Genomic DNA, 23,278 nt, shown 5'->3' with positions numbered 1-23,278 from the left:
ACCAACAATTAAAAAAAATAAAAGTATGTCTAGGTAGCAGATGAAAATTACAGTTCTGTGTATTTTTCTTTATTCTCTTTGTGGAGGAGCCTGTTGTGGGTAGTGAGGGCACAGCGTCCTAGTTCTTGCCAAGAATGATATGCCAAGCTTCCTAAAGCTTCCCATTTATATAAGTCTTTTCATCTTCAAAGAGCTTTGTGAGCATTCATTTACCACCACCTGCCTGGGAGGTAAGAATTATTCCCATTTTATAGACGGAGGAAGTGGAGGTGTAAGTGACTTGCTTGAGGCCACCCAGCAAGTTGAGGGTCAGAGAGAGACTTGGAAGGATTGCCGACTCCACTTCTAGCTTAATCAGCCCGCAGCTCTTTCTCTCTCGTGTCATTTCCCCTTGGGAGCCCCAGATCAACGCTAGCATAAATCTAAAGGCATCGAATAATCCAGAATAGGGAAGAGACACAAAGTCTGTTTTATTTGTGGCTGCCTCCACCACTGAAGCTCTGGGAAATCCAGACAGAGAGAAGCCATTTCACCCTCCTGAGGTTCACTATCTGCATCTGTAGAATGGGGATGGTAATACCCCGCGGCCTCTTTCACAGCTGCTGGGAGCACCAAAATCAGAACACACTGATGAGAACAAACACTTTAAAGTCTGTTACAGAACTCTGCAAATATCAGACATTCTTACCGTTGCCAGAAATGGACACAAGGCTGCTCTAGCGAAGGGTAGATAGGGCATTTCTAATTAGATGGCTAATTGCTTTGGTGCTGTTCAGTGAGGACTAAGTATTGCTATGGAAGAATCCAAAATCAGTAGATGGAAAGACTGTATCAGGGAAACATACTAGTATTATAATTCGTATATATTTAGTAGACACAATGGCAGAACACGTTGATGGTTGGTTTGGATAGTGTGCAGCTGGAACTCGGCCCTCCCCACCCCTAAGGTTCATTGATCATGCCTGTGTGGAACATAGCCATGCTGTACCCCGAGCCGTTCGTCCAGGACAACTGAAGTTGCCAAACTGGTCAAAGCCCAACAGCCTATTCCCCTCCCACCACTGAGATATACGGAGAGGTGTCCGCAAATCCTCTGGTGGCCTGACGCCTCCAACAGCAGCCCTGAGAGAGTGGAGGGAAAGCATTTTGCTCCCTGAGTTGTTCACCACTAGTATGCACAGCACCTTCGCACAGTATGAAGAAGGCACCGCCCCGGCAAGGATGGTTTGAAAATGAGGTGCTTATCTGGGCAGACAATTAGAATGAGGCTCCCTTACTCTTCCAGCCACTCGGCAGCAGGACCAACAGCCCCTACTTTTGTCCACTCAGCAGGGCCCCGTTGGGCAGGGCACAGTGTTCTTAGAACCAGGAGGTGGCTAGACCCAGAGCGGCCAGAAAATTCTAGAAGCTGGCAGCTTTGAAAGCTGCTCCAGGTAAGCAGGTGAAGCCTCCGCCACTCTCCCCCAGCCGGCCTTGACATGCAGGCCCAGCCGCCATCCAGGCAGCTGCAGAAGCCTTTAATACCCCAGCAGTTTTAAACTGGGGATAAAATAAAGTGACTAATCCATAAAGGACTCAAGCCATTTTACTGAAAATAAAATCAAATGCCTTGGGGTTTTTCTTTTTAATCTTTATTGGTTTTTCTGCTTGCAAGAGTAATACATGCTGGGTGTAAAAAAAAATTCAAACATTGGAGGAATATGTAACATAGCAAATGAAAAGCCTTCCATAGTCTCAGCCTCCAGAAGAGAGACTGTTAACAGATTGATATAAAAGATAGTTGGTTTTGGATTTTGTGTTCTGGCGGGGTTTTTTGTTTGTTGTTTTTTGTTTTTTAGCAGTAGTTCTTGACTGTTTTTGCAAGACACACAAAATTGTGTAACATTCATCTGTGTCACATACTCTCATGGGTGTACCCAAGGTTTGGCCATTTCCTGGCAAGCCAGCAGTAACCCCGCCCTATTCAGTCCAATTCAAGAAAGTGTATGGTTATGCAAGCGAGCTAAAGTGAAAGATATTATTGGGGTAACCGTAGGTCCCTATTAGTTTATTTTTTATATGAGCCAATAAAAATTTTAATTTTTTTTTTACTATCGTTAGTAACATTCCTTGGGACACATACCACAGCTGATTGCAGTATACTGCTGGGCTGTGGCAGTTAAGGGCCAGTGTCGTAAAGGATTGCTGTGGTAGCTGGTGTGAACTGCCCATCATATTATTCGGAGGATAAGCAGCTTTTCTCTATCCCCACTTTGGAAAGGGCTTAAAGTCTGGAGAAGAGAATTTCATTTCGCTATAAGGCAGGATTTCTTATCAACAATAACAATAATAATAACTACTGTTTATTGAGTGCCAAATATTTCTAACAACTGTGTGATGTGCATATATATAGAGAGAGAATGCATATATAAAATAATCATTTCTGTGTGACATCATTTATACATTGTATCTCTGAATCTTCAGATATTAAACTGAGGCTCAGAGACGTTAAGTAATCTGCCCAGCCTTAAAAATTGTTAAACATTGGCGTCAGTTATCATAAGGTCAAAAACTCTACTTGGAATCTTATAAAATGGAGAAGAATGGTCTAGAAGGTTGATGATTACTTACAGTTATAAAGTACTAGTAAGTAAGGGAACTCCCAGAAAGATATCTTGACATCAGTTCTGAGTAGTTATATAAGTTTAACCGAATTATTTGTGCTGTGTCATTTGCATCCTCGGTTGTTGGTGGTATACTAATAGCAGTCTGTTCCTGATGTGGTTATTGGAGCAATCTAGCTTGGCTGTGAGGTATGGTGGGAAAGGGAGAAAAACTGTGGACAGTTAAACAAAAAGACAAAACGTCTCCAAATCCCAGCCTTACCTCTTCCTAGCTCTCTGACGTCGGGCAAGTTGTTCAGCCTCTCTGAGCTTCTATTTTCTCTTCTGAAAAATGCAGGTAATGATGATTATGGTAGCTCCCCCCTCATAGGATACTGGAGGAATGGATATAATGCCTCGCACATTATAAGCCCCAATACATGTTGCATATTATTGGTTATCATAAATCCATTAGATTATCATGCCATCACCTTTCACCCGTAGAATGGGTACAACTCTTGTCCAATCATACTTTTTAATTCTGTGAGAAATGGGTATTTTTCTCTGGACCAAGATTATCTCCCAAAAAAGGTTCTGAGGAGTAAATGAGGTGTCAAGAATGCCATTGTCCATGTTCTCGTCCCTTTTATAATTAAAACTAAAAAATCCAACCTTCTGCAGAAGTACAGTGCTAAATGACAGCCCAGTCCAAGGACCACTTTGGCTAATTAGCACACTTGCATTCCAGGATTTCCTGACTCCCCGCTGCCACTTGTTGTCAGCTCCTTGAAACTGCAGAGATTTGCCTCTGCAGGTGTGGAGAGCGTGCTTGAATCACTGAGGGTGCATGAGAGAGCAAATTATTTAGGCAATAGAGCTGAAAATGTGGGCAAATTAGAATTTTTCATAGCAAGATTGTGCATTGTTAAGCCAATTCATGATTATATGTGTGTGTCTTGCTTCAGATATTCTGCTACACAATAAACCTCTTTGCTGCGATGAATATGTATGTGGACTAATTTAATCAATATACTTGTGAGAGTAGTGGTGTCTGACAGAACTCATCCTTTGAAATTCTGGCTGAGTTAATGTGCGCAGTGTATATATGGGCCAAGACTCATAATTTGTGTTAAAAGACGAGTATTTTGAAAAGAAACAACACTGCCTGTTAGAAAATGAAAAAGCCTGAGGGATAGGAAGCACAGGGCAAAGGGATTTTTGTCCTTTTCCCTCTTATTGCTCTAAAAACTCAAATTTAAGGAACTCAACTGCTTTCTTTTGGAAAAAAAATACTGCCAGGCATTTTGTTGTTGTTCTTCTCACTGATACATTTGAATTCTGTAAAATGACGAAAAGGTGGAGGGAAGTGGCATTGATGCATTGTTGGATTAAATGGAAAGTTGAGTTAAGTGCCCTGGTCCAATCTGCAAATGTTTGCTTTCTGGAAATACCAACACATGTGATCAGATCACATTCAGAGAGTTTGCTTTTTGGAGCAGGTGGATTTTAATCATTTCCTAAAGAGCCCTTGCAACTCAAATTGTCTTCTGAGATAAGAGAGCCAACCCAGAGGGTAAGCTAGTCGAATGGTTTAATCTGACCATTCAGAATACTTGAACTTTGCTGTGCAGAACCCTCCCATCACCTTACATTAGATTCCTAATGAAGCTTTTCTAATTCCCATTCTTTGGCCAACATTGTCCATAGGAATGAAGCACAAACACAGTGGGGGTCAAAGGTCAAGCCTCATGGCCCCTGCTTGAAAATACAGGTCAATCTACAGTGAATCCATTCATATTAAGCATCTTAACCTCCATAAATCTTGGGAAATAAGTCTCAGGTTGAGTGCCCTCCAGATGCTAATACCCTGGTAACCGAAGGAAGGTGAAGTTTAGGAGCCTGACTCAGGCCAGCAGCCCTATGCAGCAGTTGACACCAAACTCTGGGTCTGTGCTACCATTACGCTCCTGCCTTCTCTTCCGCTACCACCTCCCACCCCCGCAGCCAGGCCATGAGTCATTCCAAGGGCAGAAGCACCAGGCTGTGATCCCAGGGCCACCGCCATCATGAACAGACCCCTCCATGCCAGATCTCCATATCACTTTAGGATCACAGCAGTCATTGGCAGGCATTTTGGTCTTGCCTTAAACATTACCATTTCATTTCTCATGCATAATCCACAGGAACCCAGGCAGAATGAACAGCAATACATTATTCTCCATTCTATCCAGATAGTTTTACTCAGTGTTCCCAGACCAATATGGTCTGTCCAGGGCCTTCATAACTTATAAAGAGCTAAATAAATAGATGTGCTTCATCTCTCCATTGTTAAGTTGGAAGGACGGTAACTCTTGAAAGGTCTGGAGCTCAGCGCTGAGGCTGCTTTAATTGCCTCACATCGTTTTGATGCCTGCTTAAACTACAGGGTTTAGCCAAGTTTGTTTGTGTCTGATTTCTGTGATTACGGCTTGAGGTTAAGACATAAGCAGAAGCAGCTCAGTGTCGGTCTTTTTATTTCACATATAAATTTTGTTTAATAGGTGGTCCAAGTACTTTATGTTGCCTAATTATTCTATCCCTTAGGGCTTGGGGTGGGAGAGGCTGGTTCTCATTATAGACTAGTTAATCCCTGTGGGAAAATCCACAGCTGATAGCACCTTTCAGAATGTCTATACCACCGCGTGGCTTTTGTGTCTCAAAAATGTTGGACGTAACTCTGTCTAAAGCTACAGACAATACGTGACACAAAACTTGGCTTTGACTCTATTAAAAGTATCAGAGGGGCTATCAATGTGAAGCATCATTAGAGTTCAGATTTCATAAAGAATTTCCTTGAAGACATCAAACAAGACACTAAGATGAGGCAGACTTAGAAATTATCATTTTTGTTTAATGCAACCTTACCACACATTGGGCTGTGGAGCTCAGAATAGACAGTATACAAAGACACCATTATTGACATATTAGAAGACTTACCCATTATGGAAAATATATTGGATGTGAAATTTTAGGCAGTCTCTAACTGGACAATGAAGCTCCCTATGTCAACACAAAAAGTGACTGATATGAGGGGCACCTGGGTGGCACAGTCGGTTAAGCGTCTGACTCTTGGTTTCAGCTCAGGTTCATAAGATGTAGCCCCTTGTCAGGCTTCGCGCTCAACGTAGAGTCTGTTTAAGATTCTCTCTCCCGGGCGCCTGGGTGGCTCAGTGGGTTAAGCCGCTGCCTTCGGCTCAGGTCATGATCTCGGGGTCCTGGGATCGAGTCCTGCGTCGGGCTCTCTGCTCGGCGGAGAGCCTGCTTCCCTTCCTCTCTCTGCCTGCCTCTCTTGTGATTTCTCTCTATCAAATAAATAAATAAAGTCTCTTAAAAAAAAAAAGATTCTCTCTCCCTTCTCCCTCTCTCTCTGCCCCTACCCCCCGCACTCGCTCACTCTCTCTCTTTCTCCCCTAACTCTCTAAAATAAATAAATAAATCTTAAAAAAATGATAGACATGAAAAGGGACTCTCTGTCTAGAATAGCTTGTACTCCCTAAAAAGTCATCACAGTACTTGTACTAGTCCCCTGGAAAGGAAGTCAGCAGGTACATGTGGTTTATAAAGAGGCTAAATCCAGTAATTTAATGTATACTGTTTCTGAGTATTGAATGCAAACGTCACATCAAATCCAGAAAAGTGGTTATGGAGATTACTCCAGGATATGGGGTTATACTGGAAGGAAGAGCGGGCTGTGTGCATGTGTGTGTTACTCACAAGATGCAACATATTCCTTGGCTACGTCATTCCATTGTGTAAGGCATGGGGCTAGGTAGGGGCTGTATGAAAATGAAGTACACATAACGCTCTTGCAATTGTGTTTGTGTGTGTGATATAGTAATCTGACATAGCTTTAGTGAAAACTGTGGAAAATAAAACTTAGTGTAATGGGATATTCTGGGTACACTGGTGAATATTGCCACCCTCAGTATACAGCTCAGTATTGGTCTTCTTTATTTCACGTATAAGTCATACTTAATAAGTGGGCCAAGAACTTCATTTTTTCTAATTATTGCTGAGGTTATTTTTTTAAATCCTTACTTAATGTCCTTTCCAACCAGCTGTGCTCAAGGTATATTGTGTTTGCTTAGAAATGTGCTTTGTCATATTTGAGAACTTCGGTGTGATATCTATTAGACATTGGGCGGTCTTCCAACATGAGGCATCTTCAAGTGATCCGTTGGTTAGAAACATATGCACACTGTACCAGGCAATCAGTTTCCAACATAAAGAACTGAGGAACTACATATACTATTCGTTAGGATTCACCATTATTAAATTCAGATAGGATATTAACTTTATGGTTGAAAGGTTTTGATCATACACAAATGGACTGATTTTTAACACATGCCAACTACATTAATTAAAAAAAGATGATTAAGGCATTCTTAACTTGCCAGCATATGTAACTTATTAATATTTTGAATTGAATCATTTTCCTAAGTAGTCTTTACTTTCTGGAGTATGTATTTTTTTTCCCTACCGGTGGAGCTATAATGCTCAGCCAAGACAGATTTATGACCTTTTAAAAATAATGATGGAAAATGAGATCGGAGGAAACATTTTAGTATCTGCTTTGCTCTGAGGCCTAAACTGCGAGCTCTCCAGTTCTTGAAGGCTTTGAAATGCTGATTCCAGTCTTCTTGTGGGTTCTTAAACACCTTCTCAAATGACCCATTTTAATAACCCGAAAGCTATTATATAACGAGCAGCCATAATTTAGTCCAGGGCTCTAGGGGGACCCTCACAGTTCAGCAATGAATAGTTAATGCGGTATAATGTTTAGCAGGTTATTAGTTTTCACTATACAAATGCTGATCAGGGAACGCTTTTATAAGGTGTTTAAAAGAAAATGTAATTAACTGGTTGCGTGCTTCTGTTGCAGCTCAAATTGAAATTATTCCTTGCAAGATCTGTGGAGACAAATCATCAGGAATCCATTATGGTGTCATTACATGTGAAGGCTGCAAGGTAAGCCTTTTTAATTGTTCTTGTTGTTTCTATTAATGTTAGAATGTGTCTTTGTGATGTGACTTCTCCTGTGTCTGAAAATTCAACTCCTCGGCATTTTGAGTGATGAGAGATGACAGGACAGAATAAATATTTTGGTGTTAAATTACAATTAAGCAAGTCATATATATTTTTATGTCTTCCGTCAAAATAACAGGAGGCTAGAGAAAAGTATTTGAGCATTGCTTGTTTGCAACTTCCAAACCTACAATTGATAGAACTGATAAACTATCCCTTTGGTTATCTTTTTTAAAAAAGAAATGACTCTGGATTTCTGTAGTGTCCCTGTTAAAAGCCTTATAGGAAGGTATTTCCAGTAGTTTAATCGGAATGTGATTGAAAGTCTTATTATTGGCCCACATATACTGATACATCTGGCAAATTATGGCAAAGCCATTGGAAAGAACTGGATTCTGGTCCTAGTGCCATGCCGTGCCCCTTTTGTTATGGGCTTGTCTTAATGTTGTAGTGACTCAGTTTCTTTATCTATAAAGTGGGCATAACACATGTTCTTCCTACCTCTTAGAACTATTCCAAGGATAGAATGAAAAACTGTGAATAAAAGTTCCTTATAAACTGAAAAATGCTGTTTCAACCTAAATATTATCTTTCTTATTGCTGTTGTTACTGTTTTAATTATGACTGATGCCGATCAAGGGCAATGTATTATAGCACATGCATAATTTGAGAATCGGAGTAGAGATGTTTATCCTAATCATTCAAGACCTCCAAACCCAGATTGCCTCTGTTATTCAAATCTCAATTTATTAAGATTTAAATCCTCCTGCTTATATTGGAAGGGCCTTGAGACAGCTTACAGGATAAAACAGTGCAAAATAAATAGGCGAGAAGCTATTTAAACATGCCGGCGGCCTCTGAGACAACTGATTGCCACTGAACCAGGCTTGAATTAGCCCTAAGGCATTTTGAGGCTGCGGCAAAAGAAATAAAAATAAATAAAATAAAATCCACGCATTTGCTTAGCTCTCCTTCAGTGAAATTGGAAAATAAAATGTCACAAAATACAAAATCACCCTCAGACCCAAATAACTACTGAGAGACTTCAGGAAGGTTTGCCTCGTAATTTCCTTAAGTCTTTGTTTGACTGTTAACTCATCGTCACCTGTGCTGCTTTGTACACGTACAGATGTTTCATACGGATCCCATCTTGGGGATGCTTGGGTTTTCTACATACTGCCCAGCATACTTTTTTTTCCATCACCTGCCTTTTAGGAATAGGGGTTTGCTACTGAAAGGGGATTTTTGTTGTTGTTGTTGTTAAGATTTTACTTATTTATCTGTCAGAGAGATAGAGCACAAAGCAGGGGGAGTGACAGGCAGAGAGAGAAGCAGGCTCCTTGCGGAGCAAGGAGCGGATGTGGGGCTCGATCCCAGGATCCTGGGAACATGACCGGAGATGAAAGCAGTTTCTTAACCTGCTGAGCCACCCAGGCATCTCTGAAAGGGGATTTTGAATTGTTCCTCTTTATAGCAACTCTCAGGGCCTCAGGTTCTAGATTACCAAGAGAAAAAAAAAAAAAATGATGTACTTTTACTTCTCAGCTTACCCTCCCTCAGAATTAATCAATTAAGTAAATAAAAGTCAACAAAATGAAATCAGCTGCCTGGCTTATCCCATCTGGGGACAACTGTCATCCCGTTGACTTTCAGAGTTACTTCTGCTGATGTGGCTGGGCAGCTGTCACCCCTCACCCTCACCCAGACCTTCTTGTCCAGGTACAGGATAGCACAGCCTGTCCTGGTGAAGCGTGTACAGACACCAGGGCCCCCCAGCGGGAGTTCTGAGCAAACCTGACTCTGTGCATTGCATCTCACCTTCAGTGGACCGGGTTCTGGGCATTAACCAGGTGACCTTTCGTTCTGCCCCAAGAAACTGGCCACTATCTCCGAGGCTTTCAGGAATGCCACGTGTGATTTTAGGTACCGACTGAAGTGAGCACCTCGGGTCGGCGTCTGAGGCAGGGCCAGGGTGGGGGTGAGGGCTGCCTTGTGTGAAATAACGCAAGGGTGCAGAAGATTCATGAACAGCATGCTGTTCAGTAAAATCGGGGTTGTCTGAGAACCACTGGGCTTACATAGGCAGGAACAATGGATGTTTTCTTTTTATCCCAATACTTATTTATGACAAAAATGAAAGCCATAAGAAAACAAAGGGCAGGTGGCATTTTATCGTTGTCATTTTTCTAGATTCCTTCCCCTGGTGTTGTACAGCCCCGATGCTGAAGTGTATTATGGTTATGTGTGGTTCTCTTCTTCTGTCCTGTTGACTTTATACAGCAGAAATCACCAAAACAAACAATTAAAACTTAATTTTATTAACAGATTGGGCGTAGGCCCAGTCTGGGACCTATACAGTGGGATGTGTTTATATTTGAGGCATATAGTATTTGCTGTGCAATTAGAGTTTCCCTCTGCTGTAATTAATATTTTTACTTCTGGCTGTGGTGAAGTCAAGAGACTTCTGCTTTTGCCGGTGATGTTAATGATTTATCATGCTCTAACCAGGTGAGGGTGGTTATGGCATCATAAATGATAAATAATTTATCTCTGTGATAGGAGCACTAGACATACGGAAGATTTCTAATTATGTATATAAATGATACCTAATGAAAAGAAAAGAAAGTGACTCAGTCATTTTCTGAGCTCATTGTTTTGTGAATGTATTTTAAATTGCATTTTAAAGTCAACCACCTGAAACCCTAAGAAACCAAAGAACCTATTTAGTTGCTGAAATGATTATTTATTTTACCACATATTTGCTCAGGTAAGCATTGCACATAAGCCTCAAAAACGATGCAAGTTTGGTAGCTCTTTTCTCTGGTTCCTGGGTGTTCCCAGCCTATCCTCTCCAAGTCCCCTTTGCTTCCCCGTAGAGAGACAGTATTGTGGTATGCTCATGCTCTGAATTTGGAACCAGACTGCTTGGGTTTGAAGCCCAGTTCTGCTTTACCAGCATGAGCATCTACCCAAGTCTCCCCCGTCTGTAAAATGAGGATAGACACTGTAGTTACTTCCTAGTTAGGTAACGCACCAAGAAAAGTGCCAGGCATCCAGCAGTCATTCAGTAACTGTTGGCTGCTGTTAGAATCATTGCTAGCCAAATTCCGTACACTTGAGTCATGCTGCGCTAGTCAGATATCATTTCCAGAACATGTATGGGTCAGGTCTTGATTTTTTTTGTGTGACCATTTGCTATTTGTTATGTAGACTCTGCTATTAAAAACAAAAATATGAGCACCCCCTTGGGGCCAGGCACTATAGAAGCACTGTAAGTGCTTATACCCAGAAGACCTGACCACGTCAAGCAGTTCATGGTGTAGTTGTAGAGATGAGGTCTGCACAGGGGCAATGCAAGAACTAAATCCTAGGTTTAAGAAACCAGAAGAAATTTTTAAAAAGGGAGGGGGCAGTTCAGAAAGAGATCCATGCATTTAAGGTCAAATAAATTTTGACGAAGATGCCAGTTGAATTCAATGAAGAAAAGATGGTCAGTCAAGTATATTTCTGGAACAATTGGACAGTCATATGAAAAAAAATTAACTTCACATTTATACCTCTCAATGAAGGCAAATATTAACTTAAAGAATGTCCTAAGCATAAAACATGACTCTATAATATTTCTACAGGAAATCATACATTTTTATAAAAGTAGACATACAAATATTGCTCAGACCACACACTGAAGTCCTTACCTTATTTTTAAAAAGAACAAATTGGAGTTACTCGAAATGAAAAACTTGTACCTTTCAAAAGGTATCCTCAGTAAAATGAAAAGGCAAGCCATATACTGGAAGAAATAAAAGAAAAAACCAACAAATTTTAAAATAAATGGACAAAAATAATAATAAAAAGATACAGTAACTTGAACAATCTCTTCACCAAAGCTGGACAAGGAACCCGTGAACACGTAGCTATATTCTCAACATCTTTAATCATTAGGGAAACGTAAATAAAACTGCAGTTTAAATACCATGCATTTAATGCATTAAATGCATTAACCTGCATTTAAATTCCATGACCATGTTCATTTGAGAGGCTCAAATTAAAATAGAACAAAAAAAGAAGAAGAGTGAAACCACTCTCTGGAACAAACGTGATGATGATGCAGAGAGACTGGCAAATCTTGCAGTCTCCTACACGACTTAAGGGTCTGTGACATGGTACTGCGCCTTTGAAAAAAGATGGAACTATGATCAGTTATCAACCTAACGTATGACCTAACAACCCATCCTAGGCGTTTCCCCAAAAGAAACAAAGTCACCTGTCATAGAAAGACTTTCAGATGAATACTCATAATGGCCATAAACCGGAAACAGTCCAAATGCCCATCAACCGATAAATGGATAAAAGAATAAGAGCCATAGAAAGGAGTGGCGCTTAGCAATAAGAGAGGATGTGGGGTATGTGCACAAAACAACATCACAGGGGCGCCTGGGTGACTCAGTTGGTTAAGCGGCTGCCTTCGGTTCAGGTCATGATTCCAGGGTCCTGGGATCGAGCCCCGCATCAGGCTCCCAAAGAGCCTGCTTGTCTCTCTCTCCCTCTGCCTGCCACTCTGCTTACTTGTGCTCTCTCTCTGTCAAATAAATAAGTAAAATCTTTAAAACAACAACAACATTATAGTGAATGAAAGAAGCCAGAAACAAAAGAATAATTGCTGTATGATTGCATTTCTGTGTCATTCTAGAAGAAGCAAAAATTTAAAATTTTAAATGTGTAATGGCAGACAGCAGATGTGGTAACCTGGAACCGAGGTAAGGTATGAATGTGAAGAGAAAGACGCTTTTCGTGGCTTGTGGCAATGTTCCACCTTGATCGTGGTGGTAGTTCCACAGGCGCACACATTGTCAAAATTCATCAAGGTGAACTCGTCACAATGGTGCATTTTTGTATTTATTTTATGCCTCAATGAAGTGTATTTAGAACATATATATAAAAAAAGAACTAAATCCTGAAGTAAAGCTACAGTCTATGGTGTGGCACAAACAGCACATACCCAAGAGGCAGCAAGAACCTGGAGGTGGGGAAGTCTTGGTTGTCTTTCAGGGACACCATATAACCCCGGTTGACTGGAACAAGGGGTCAGTTTCTGTGGATTGCGGGAAATAAGGAAGGGTATGCCACTGCCAATTTTTTAAAGGCTCTATTATACCAAGGTTTTTATTAGAAAGGTACTTTACTTGTTCTTTTTTTTTTTTTTAAGATTATTTATTAGAGAGAGAGAGAGAGAGAGAGAGAGGAAAAAATTTGCATGCAAGCATGAGGGAAGTAGGGGCAGAGAAAGTCTTAAGCAGACTCCATGCTGTGCACAGAGTCCTCCTGCGGCTTGACCCCACAAGCTTGAGTTTGCAACCTGGGCCAAGAGTCAGAAGCTTAACCAACGGAGCCATCCAGGAGCCCCCACTTGTTCTTTTGAAATAATGAGGGAACAGTGTACCAGCTTTGGTCATCCCTTGAATATTATTTCAGGAAAACCTAAAATCCAGGCCTGCAGGAGCTTAGGTCGGTCACTAAAGTTGTTTCTGAGCTCTTAGAACAGAATTTAGTCCCAGCCCTGGGTGAGCAGTAGGAGAGGGGGTGGAGTAAGCTGAGGCAGGCCTGCCCGGGAGGAAGGGCCAGGCCATGGAATGGGCAGAAAGAGGAATAGGCCAGAAATAAAGCAAGAGGCTGTAGATGTTAGGGTTGAGGTTCAGTCTTCAAAGTGGATAAAAATGCTGAAGTGTTTATAGAAAAATGACACCAGTTGAGGTTTCCTTTGAGAAATGGTCCTGTTTTTCATTTCACTTCCATTCCTGGCTTCATCATTAGATACAGTGACTGCTCATGATGATGATGAAAAATTTATCTCACAATAGAAACAGTTTTTTATGTATATCCTTTAGATGTTTTGGATCTACAATTTCAATTTTAATTTTTTTTAAAGATTTTTTTTTTATTTATTCGACAGAGATCACAGGTAGGCAGAGAGGCAGGCAGAGAGAGGGGGAAGTAGTCTTCCCGCTGTGCAGAGACCCTGATGTGGGTCTCGATCCCAGGACCCTGAGATCATGACCTGAGCCGAAGGCAGAAGCTTAACACCCAGGCACTCCTCAAATATAATTTTTAAATATAACATATAATCAAGTATTAGGGTTGATAGGATTGATTTCTGATACATTTAAGACCTTTTCCTCTTGGGGCGCCTGGTTGGCTCAGTGGGTTGAAGCCTCTGCCTTTGGCTCAGGTCCTGATCTCAGGGTCCTGGGATCGAGCCCTGCATCGGGCTCTCTGCTCAGGGGGAGCCTGCCTTCTCCACTTTCTCTCTTCTACCTGCCTGTCTGCCTACTTGTGATCTCTGTCTAATAAACAAATAAAATCTTAAAAAAAAAAAAAGACCTTTTCCTCTTGATAGGATAAGAACAGAGTAGCATTCATTGTCAAATACTCACTCATCAGTTAATACACTTAAGGCGATGTCTTAGGCAAAGTTTGCTTTTCCACCCAATGAAGGGAGAATTTGGAGTACTTTCTTTTGTATTAACTATTTATGAGACTCTTAAGTATAGAGAACAAACTGAGGGTTGCTAGAGGGGAGGTGTGTGGGGGGGATGGGCTAAATGGGTGACAGGCATTAAGGAGGGCACTTGAGTGTTATACGCAACTGACTGAATCACTGATGAATCAGTAAATTCTACCCCTGAAACTAATGATACACTATATGTTAACTAAATTGAATTTAAATAAAAACAAAAAGGAGATGGGAATATGCTGTCTGAGATTAGCCATGAAAAGCCTTGGGGTGCCTGGGTGGCTCAGTTTTAAGCCTCTGCCTTCAGCTCAGGTCATGATCCCAAGATTCTGGGTTCGAGCCCTGCATCACGCTGCCTGCTCAGTGGGGAGCCTGCTTCCCCTTCTCCCACTCCCCCCTGCTTGTGTTCCCTCTCTTGCCCTGTCTCTCTCTGTCAAATACATTTTTAAAACAACAATGAAAGGCCTTTTCAAAGATATCCAGAATGCAAAATTGGTACTTTTATCCACCCCCCCTTTTTTGTTCCTGAAAGAGTTAAGTCAGTTTCTGGAGTTTGTATGTATTAGGCCAAAAAGAAATGCCCGTAAATATTCTGTTTAGGCTCAAATTAGTTTTTAGAGGATTCTAATATTTTTATTTCAGTCGGGAAATGTCACTAGCTTTGGACCCATTTTATCTGCTTTTCACATTGATATATTCATGCCCAACATCTTTATTTTAATGTTTTATAACCCTTGGCCCCAATATTAGAGCTAGCCATTCAGTATGAAAACTAGACGTGGCTGTTACTGCATCCTGTGACGTCAGAGTTTCAGTGCTGTTATATACCAGGTGATGAGAAAAATACTTTGTTTCATTCCCTCTTCCAATCCTGTGATGAGATGCACAAGTAGTAGAATGTATGAAACCCCAACGTACATCAAGATGATTTGGACTTTTTTTTTTTTTTTTTTTTTTCAGTATTTTCTGTTGCTTTGTTTTGGTCATAACCATGTCCCAGTAACTGCTGTCCTTTCTCAGCTCATAGACAATACTGGGCTTATGGCCTCGTTGTCAGTAGGGCTCTCATATAGTGTCTGGCTCAGGGCAGGGCTCCTCATGTTTGCCTGGGGATCACTGCTGTGGAATGTGTTCATTTGGATTGAGTCTGAGTGTGGCGGATCACAGGACGGCAAAGCAGACATCTACACTTACCAAATATGACACACGAGGTCAGCTTTAATCAGAGATCATTTGCACATGCAATTCTACAGGGAGGCCAGTCATTATTGAAGGGGAGAGTAGTTCAGGAGATCTATGATTCTATGATTTATTGCTGCCAGCTGTATGAATGTAGAGCCGTACCAGCTAAACTTTTGCGAATGAGCTTGCCTCTTCTTTCCGAAAGAACAAATTCCCTTCTTCATTTGCTTCCTTGAGGACTATGATTGCTGCTCCCCACCCCTTTTTAATTCTATCATTTCCTCTGCTTCTTCCTGTCTCTTGATTTTAATCTATTCATGCCCTCTCCTTAGCCCTCAGTAAAATTAAATCGACAGTTATTTTCTTCCTTAACTTTAAATACTTAAATATCCAAAGATATTTCTTTTTCCTCCCCCCCCACCCCATGTTTCTGAATATGGGAACAGAAAGTTCCCAGAGAAATAAATTTGTAGCCGTTCATCCTTTACAGAAGGGATTCTCTGCTGTGAGAGGGAGACATACACCCACAACAGTCTCCCCAAATTCGTTTGTTAGTTGTATTGGAAAATACAATAATTCAGGCAGGCATAGGAACATTCATAATAAATCATAGAGTTATGAATAAATCTTGGTTGTCAAAAGCAAATGTGTAGCCGTTCCAAGGCGTCTGCCATTAGAATTCAGCAAGGCAGCTGTCAGCTGTTTTCTTGTAATTAAACAGCCAATGAACAGCTAATTAAGACATATGTGTATACAGAAGTGGAAGTGGGTATGTTAATGAACTGTAGGAATCAATTCATTAAGTGAAAATTGTCAAAAGACCAAACATCAGATCAGCATTTCAGCCTCTGCCTTACTGAGAAGGAGCCCCAAACAGGAGGGGAGCCCCCCGCCTGAGAGAAGACCCTCTGAGCACCTTTCCAACCACACCCATAGTTTTCCTTCCAGCCAACCCACACTTCTGGACAAAACTACTAATAACATCAATAGGAAATGCCATGTATATTTCAAAGCTTTTTTATTAAGTAGATCCATCAAATGAAAATATTTTCCTACCCGTATATAAAGTGGTATTTGATACTCTATGAAATGCCATCTCCCTCTCCTATGTCTAAACCATTATATGGAACTTTGACTACAGAGCTGAAAAGTGGGACTTCGGGGCTTGTTTGGTTTTGTTGTTTATCTTGTTCTGTTCAATCTGCCCTGTGGGTTTGTCTTGATACTTTTTGGGGACTATATTAAGAAGTCTGTGGCATTTGGAATAAGGTGCATCTAGGGTTCAGTGATTCAAGTCCTGCCTCCTCCTCTTATGTGCTGTGTGACTTCGGACACATGGCTTAACCTCTCTGTACTTGAAATTGCTCATTGTAAAACAGAGAAATACCTGCTTTGCAAGGTTGATGTGAACTGCAGGTCAGTAATGTTTGGCAGGTGTCCTACACGGTGCCTGGTATTGAATAGGTATTCAGCATATGATTGTCACACAGTTTTTAATTAGTACCATCATTTTTTCCTCTGGTCATTCATTCAGCAAGCATTTGTTGATTTCTGTAAGTACTGGGTTAGCTCCTGGAAACAAAGAAACAAAGCAATCAGTAAGGGAGACCTGGCCATAAGGGTACACATGGGATGGGCCCCCCAACCAGCCTTGCGAGGGGCAGAGTCAGAGAAAGTGATTATCTCTGTGAATCCTGAAAAGAAGGGGGAGCTTCTGGAAGTGGGGGTAGAGTGGGAGAGTTGGGGGGTTGCCCTTGGAGGAACGGTGAACACAGCAGTTCAGGCATGGCCAGAGTGTGTCTTTGAGTAGAGGACTAAATGTAGGAGAGAGTTGCCTGGACAGGTGGTCGTAGCTTGGTCATCAGTAGGGAGCCATTGAGGGCTAAGAAACGAGGAAGTGACCCGATCAGGTTGATGTTTGAGAAAAGGTCTCCAGTAACTTTGTGAAAATGGATTGGAGGGAATGTGAATGGAAGCAGGGAGACCAGTTGGGGGACTGTATAGTAACCAATTTGGGAGATGGTAGGCATATAAACTTGAGAAAATTGCAATAAAGATGGAGAAGAGTAGAAGGATTTGAGAACTAGGAAGATGGCAAGAAACAGCCGAATATGCATGGGTGCAGGAGGGGAGGCGGTAGGGATGAAGTGAAGCCTATCGTTCTGCCTTGATAATTAAGATGCAGTCAGTCTTTTGACTGAGCAAGCAAACACCAGAGGAGACGAGGCCAGGAAATGGGCAGTAGGCTGGGTATGTTCTGTTTTGGAATGAAGATAAAACCATTCAGTTGAAGTGACTGAAGAATGTGTGTGTCTGTGTGGGGGTTGGGGGTGGGGGGTGACAGCGCTATAGAAAGTCAAACCACCACTTTGGGTAGAGGCCCATCCGAAGTAGGGAGGATTCATTCAGACAGCCTGATGGGTACCCGGGGAAGGCTGTGCTCAGTCCAGTCACGTGCTGGTCAGTTTTTAACAACTGAGTTTCGGAAACAGTGTCTATCAGTATGTACATAACGTCAATGTATGTGTCACTGATGTAATGTCACACAATTCACAAATAGTAAAATCTACAATATCCTACCCTACAAACTTCATATAGACAAGTGATTCTCGCTAAGTGCTCTCAGTGATTTCTGCTGAACTCCGACATCCGTACCTGTGGTTGCATTTGATGCAAGACTGTGGTGCCACCAGGAATGTTGCTATTTTCATTTACGTTAATAGTAAGAGGAAAGCGAAATAAAGAAGATGTGTTCAGAACTTCACTCATTCACCAGTGATGACATGAACAACCTCTTTGCTAAATCAGATAATAGTTTCTAAATACTAAAAGAATATTTCCTCACGGGACGCCTGGGTGGCTCAGTTGGTTAAGCAGCTGCCTTCAGCTCAGGTCATGATCCCAGCGTCCTGGGATCGAGTCCCACGTCGGGCTCCTTGCTCAGCAGGGAGCCTGCTTCTCCCTCTGCCTCTGCCTGCCACTCTGTCTGCCAGTGCTTGCTCTCTCTCTCTCCCTCTCTCTCTGACAAATAAATAAATAAAATCTTAAAAAAAAAAAAAAGAATATTTCCTCACATTTGTTGTGCTGTTCACAAAGTGATGGCTACAGATATTATATACTTCTTCCTTTAACCCGCATTATTTTTTTATCATTTTTTAAATCTAAACGATAAGTGGCATAATAAATCAACTCCCAGTTTGTAGCTTTTGGCAGTTTCTATGGGACAGATCCTTCCAGCACATGGTCAATTTCAGGCCTCCCAACATGACCCCTCACTAAATGCAGAGTAGGGAAGACACAGCACACTATCGTGTAGTATTCCCACTGTCCAGATGTAACTGATGTAAATATCCTCAGGAACATGGATAAGACCAAATAAGAAAATAATAATAAACTAAATTTCAATAATAGTTATGTTTAACAATTGGTTCACAAAACTCCTGAAAAAATTTTTTTAAAGATTTTATTTATTTACTTGACAGACAGAGATTACAAGTAGGCAGAGAGGCAGGCAGAGAGAGAGGAAGGGAAGCAGGCTCCCCGCTAAGCAGCGAACCGGATGCAGGGCTCGATCCCAGGATCCTGGGACCATGACCTGAGCTGAAGGCAGAGGCTTTAACCCACTGAGCCACCCGGGTGCCCCAAAACTCCTGTAATTTTAATACTCACCTCTTGCAATCTGGAATGAGCCTTTTCCCGTACGCCATGGCCTCAGTCCCAGTCCTGAAGAACTCCAAATTAGTAGGAGTAAGGAACAGTCATAGAGTAAATTCAAAAGTTAGGCATTAGAAGTTTCCAGAGAACGAAGGCAGAAATTAGAAATAAAAGTCAATGAAAGGCACTTTGAAAGGCTAAGGAAGGAAACATTGGAAAGTTCTCTTGCGGTCTGTGGAAATCGATTTGGATGGTGTGTATGAGGAAGTCAGGATTGTGTGATGTCACTTCTCTTGGCCCAGCAGTTCCGAAGAGATGCTTAAGTGAGAGGGGACTGTACGTAAAACTAGGACACTGGACTTCGAGTCAGCACTTACACTTACCAGGCATGGGACTTTGAGTCACTAACCGTTCCGAGCTTTATTTTTGTTACCTACAAATTAAGAATACTAGAGTCGATCTGTGCTTCTTAACATGGGGAGGGCAGTGGAGTCTTCAGGAAGCTTTGTTAAAATATTTATCATACAAATTGATACGCTTTTTTTTTTTCCGGCCTGCAAAAATGGTGCCTTCATATCGTTCAAACTGTATGTTCAGGACTGTATTCCCCAGAGGTTCTGGTTCAGTCGATTTCAGGTGCATTTTTTTAAAGCTTCCTGGATGATTCTGATGCACCATCTGTTTGAGAACCTTTGAACCTGATAATCTGTCAACTTCTTCCAGTTCTAAAGGCTGCTGGTATTATTCTAATGAACCATTTGCAGTAACTGCATGTTGGTATAGCACCACTAGGTGGTGGTAGTGCGCCACAGCCCCACCAGGTTCTACTACCCTGAAATTCATCATGGTGGCTTTCTGCTCAAGCCCGCCATGTTCACAAGGGCCCATCTCCGTGTATTTCGACATCCATAGAAAGTGAACTTTTAAGAAAGTCAAAGAAGTAATTCATTAGCTCATGTTTTGGCAATAAAACTCCAAAACTGTGAGCCTAATATTTTTGCTTGCTAACTCAAAGCTTCAGCAGTTTCTCTCTTTATACATACCTCTTCAGCTCCACCCCAAACTCCAGTGCACTGGCTTGTGCTGTCCCTGCCCTCTGTGTGGCCTCCTACTCCTCAAGCCCTAGAACTCGTGTCTCAGCTCCTTCATTTCTCACTGGGACCCTTTCCAGGATTGTTCCCTGTCAGTAGAGATCCCGCTTCCACATTCATGAGTATAGGTGGGAAGGTACCTACCATATTTTCTACCTTTCTTTCTCTTCCTTATTGCTCTCCTAAACCTCCTCCCTCTTATGTGTTCTTTAGCTTTAAATATTTTAGTTTAACTTTCCAAATCCTTAAGCCCCTGGGAAATTGCCAGGAATGCTGAAATGAAGAGAAAGAACGAAAGAGAAAAAGAGAATAAGAAGGAAGACCAAGCCCTCAGTCTGTCTGAAATGTAGGGTTTATCTGAGTCATGCAGGCTTAACCTCTCTCTCCTTCATAGCTCTTACCTTATAACCCTGCTTGACCCATCCCACATGGTATGTGATAGCTCTCCTCCTGGGCATGATTCTGTCACCTCAGTCCAAAAGCAGGATCCCTTCTCTGGCTCTTGGCCACTCCCAGAACTTTCAGCAGCCACTTGCTCTGCTGACTCAGTGTAGAATGCATGGTGTTGTGAAGAGCAAGGTGTGTCTGTTTGCTCGCCTACTTTCCCCAAACGCTTCAGGGCTGAGCCATCTAAAGAAGTATAGTTCTCTTCCAAGTTGATAGCTTGAAGACTTAGTTCCAGCCTCAGTGCTCAAAGCCCATGTGGAATGCTTCATGGATTTGTCTTGCAATTTATGGTGTAATTACTCAGACACTTGTCATGATAGAGGTCTTTAGTGACGTAGTGTCCTTGACCTAAGTTGTTGTTGTTGTTGTTGTTAGTGTTTTATTCGCTTTCCAAATGACCCCAAATAACTTAGAAATAAATAAGGTGAATAAAAGGAGACCTAATGCTATGGTCAGAAATGAGGGAAAACGGTGAGTTCGTGAGACTGTTTTTTTTTCCGGGGACTCCAACCAACATCAGGCCATAGAAGGAGGAATCTGGAAAATGCCTGGGCAGGGGCTGTTAGTCCTGCCAACAGGGCTAACCTGAAGGAAAACAGCACTTTCAGAGTAGATCAGTTCTGCTACTTTATTCATACCTGTCTCTGCCTAATTTAACGGTTGCCCTCTCTGAGAATAACCAAGTGGGAATCCTTTTGACACGCAAGGGCAAAATAAAAAGGATAAAAGTGTGTGCTCTAGAATTAAACCACATGAATTCATATCCTGCCTTTACTCCCTGCTAGAGGTGGGGCTCTGAGAAAGTCGCTGTACCGAAAGCCAAGGAGATGGTAGTGCCTTCCTCACCCTGCCCTCCTCAGAGTTATGGAATGTCATCCACATAAAGCACTGGGGGCCTGGCACATAATAAGCACTGTTTTAACAATACCTGGGATTTGTTTCAATCGGGTAAGTAGGACACACAGACACAAAAATATCATGAAGGAAGAAGGCTTCATACTCACAGGTCTCTAGAAACAGGAGGGGCCACAGTAGAAAGTAGCAGGCTCAGTCAGGAGGTAGAAGGGAGAAGGGGACAGAATACACGAAGACTTCGTTGTGATTTCCCATAGGTCTCTAGGGGCCGCCCTGGCTGTCTGGTATCTGGTCCTGGAATAAAATGGGTGGGACGATAGTGGCCCAGAGTTTGAGAACTTCATCGAGGAGGTGGTTGGGTGTAGGGGCTCTGGATTGGTTGGTTTGTCTATGAAGAGTGTGTGCTTCCAGACAAGTTGCTTGTGGTCTCTAGGAATTAGCTAGTCCTGGGAAATGTAATCTCTTCTGGGTCATATGGCCCCAAGATGTCAAAGCATCAAAAATATGGAATAAAAATATATGATTAACACAAGCACTAATTAAAATTTCTCCATCAGGGCGCCTGGGTGGCTCAGTGGGTTAAAGCCCTGCCTTCGGCTCAGGTCATGATCCCAGGGTCCTGGGATCAAGCCCCACATCGGGCTCTCTGCTCAGCAGGGAGCTTGCTTCCTCCTCTCTTTCTGCCTGCCTCTCTGCCTACTCTCTCTCTGTCAAAGAAATAAAATCTTTAAAAAATAAAATAAAATTTCTCTATCATCGTCATCATCATGCCTTCTCAGCATTCCCTGGTAATAGAGCAAAGTGATGGTTTTATATGGCTTCTGTGCCATTGTTCTGGAACTCATTAGTAACAGTTGATGTTAATTGGAGTTTGATAAGTAGAAACTAAAAAGTAGCATCTTTTTTGTTAATGACCCAACCTTTATTCAAGAGCTGTATCTAGTTCTGGATTTCATATTTTTGAGGGAAGTGGAGAAACCAGAGAGGATTCTGAGAAGAAATTCTTAATGGGGGGAAGAACCAAGGAGGAAAGGTGACAGATGCTCTGATTTGATCTATAGGCGAGGGATCAGGAGATAGTGTGCCAGTCCGTGAGTACTGCTTCCCCTCAGATAAGAAGAGATCACTCAGACATTCTCCATATTTGATAATCATAGAACAAAACGGAGCAGGTTCATTGTGAAGCAAGCAAAATTCAGCCTCAGCTAAAGGAAAAGCAAGTAATTCCTAATCCTAGGCACCTGTAGTGACTGCTGTAGTGACAGCAGACATGGAGGGTCTGAAGAAAGGAAGAGTCTCAAGGAATAGACACCTTTCAGCTTTGACAGAGATTATGTATCTCAGACAAACTGAATACCTAGACCCTTGACCTCTTGTATCTCTTCCTAAGGATTATCTGCCTCTGTTACCATTTTTATTTTCTTGAATTCTCTTCATTAAGCTCCAAAGAAAGCTTTACTTCTTCTCACTTCCTTTTTGTAGAGAAAAAAAACCACACCAAACAAACAAGAAAGCCCACAGCGTTAGATATTTTGAGAAAAGTAAGATTGCTTCACAGAAGAGGCCAGACTTACTACAAGGGAGATTCAAAGGTCCAGGTCTGAGACCCTGGACCCCCAACCCTGTCCATCTTTAGGCTAGTGAGTAGTTCGGCAGACAGCCAAGAGTGGGTGATAGGTCAGTGCCCTGCCCCCTCCCATTCTAGACTGGCTTCCAAAACAAAGAGGTGGGAACTGGTATCATATCCATCTTAACCATTGACTTAACCCACAGTCACCAACTCTCCACAAAAGAAAGCAGATCTAGTAGATTGCTCTTCCCGTGTAGTTCACATACCTTTCAACGTACATACTGTAGAAAGATCCGAAAGCACAGATAAACAGATCCTTTAT

The 23,278-nt window shown here is 41.9% G+C and overlaps 1 protein-coding gene across 2 annotated transcripts in view; it reads left to right on the top strand.

Moving 5' to 3' along the window:
* RORA (RAR related orphan receptor A) overlaps positions 1 to 23,278 on the top strand; it is a 710,759-nt gene that overhangs the window by 660,037 nt on the left and 27,444 nt on the right. For both annotated transcript variants that reach the window (XM_046008501.1, XM_046008502.1), the window contains one exon: positions 7,504 to 7,589. In XM_046008501.1, coding sequence (XP_045864457.1) covers positions 7,504 to 7,589 — 86 coding nt within the window. The remainder of the gene's footprint in view (positions 1 to 7,503; positions 7,590 to 23,278) is intronic.

The sequence above is a fragment of the Meles meles genome, chromosome 6, assembly GCF_922984935.1.
Source record: "Meles meles chromosome 6, mMelMel3.1 paternal haplotype, whole genome shotgun sequence".
Taxonomy (NCBI): Eukaryota; Metazoa; Chordata; class Mammalia; order Carnivora; family Mustelidae; genus Meles; species Meles meles.
Note: the sequence above shows the minus strand (reverse complement) of the source record. Positions and strands in the feature narration are given on the sequence as shown.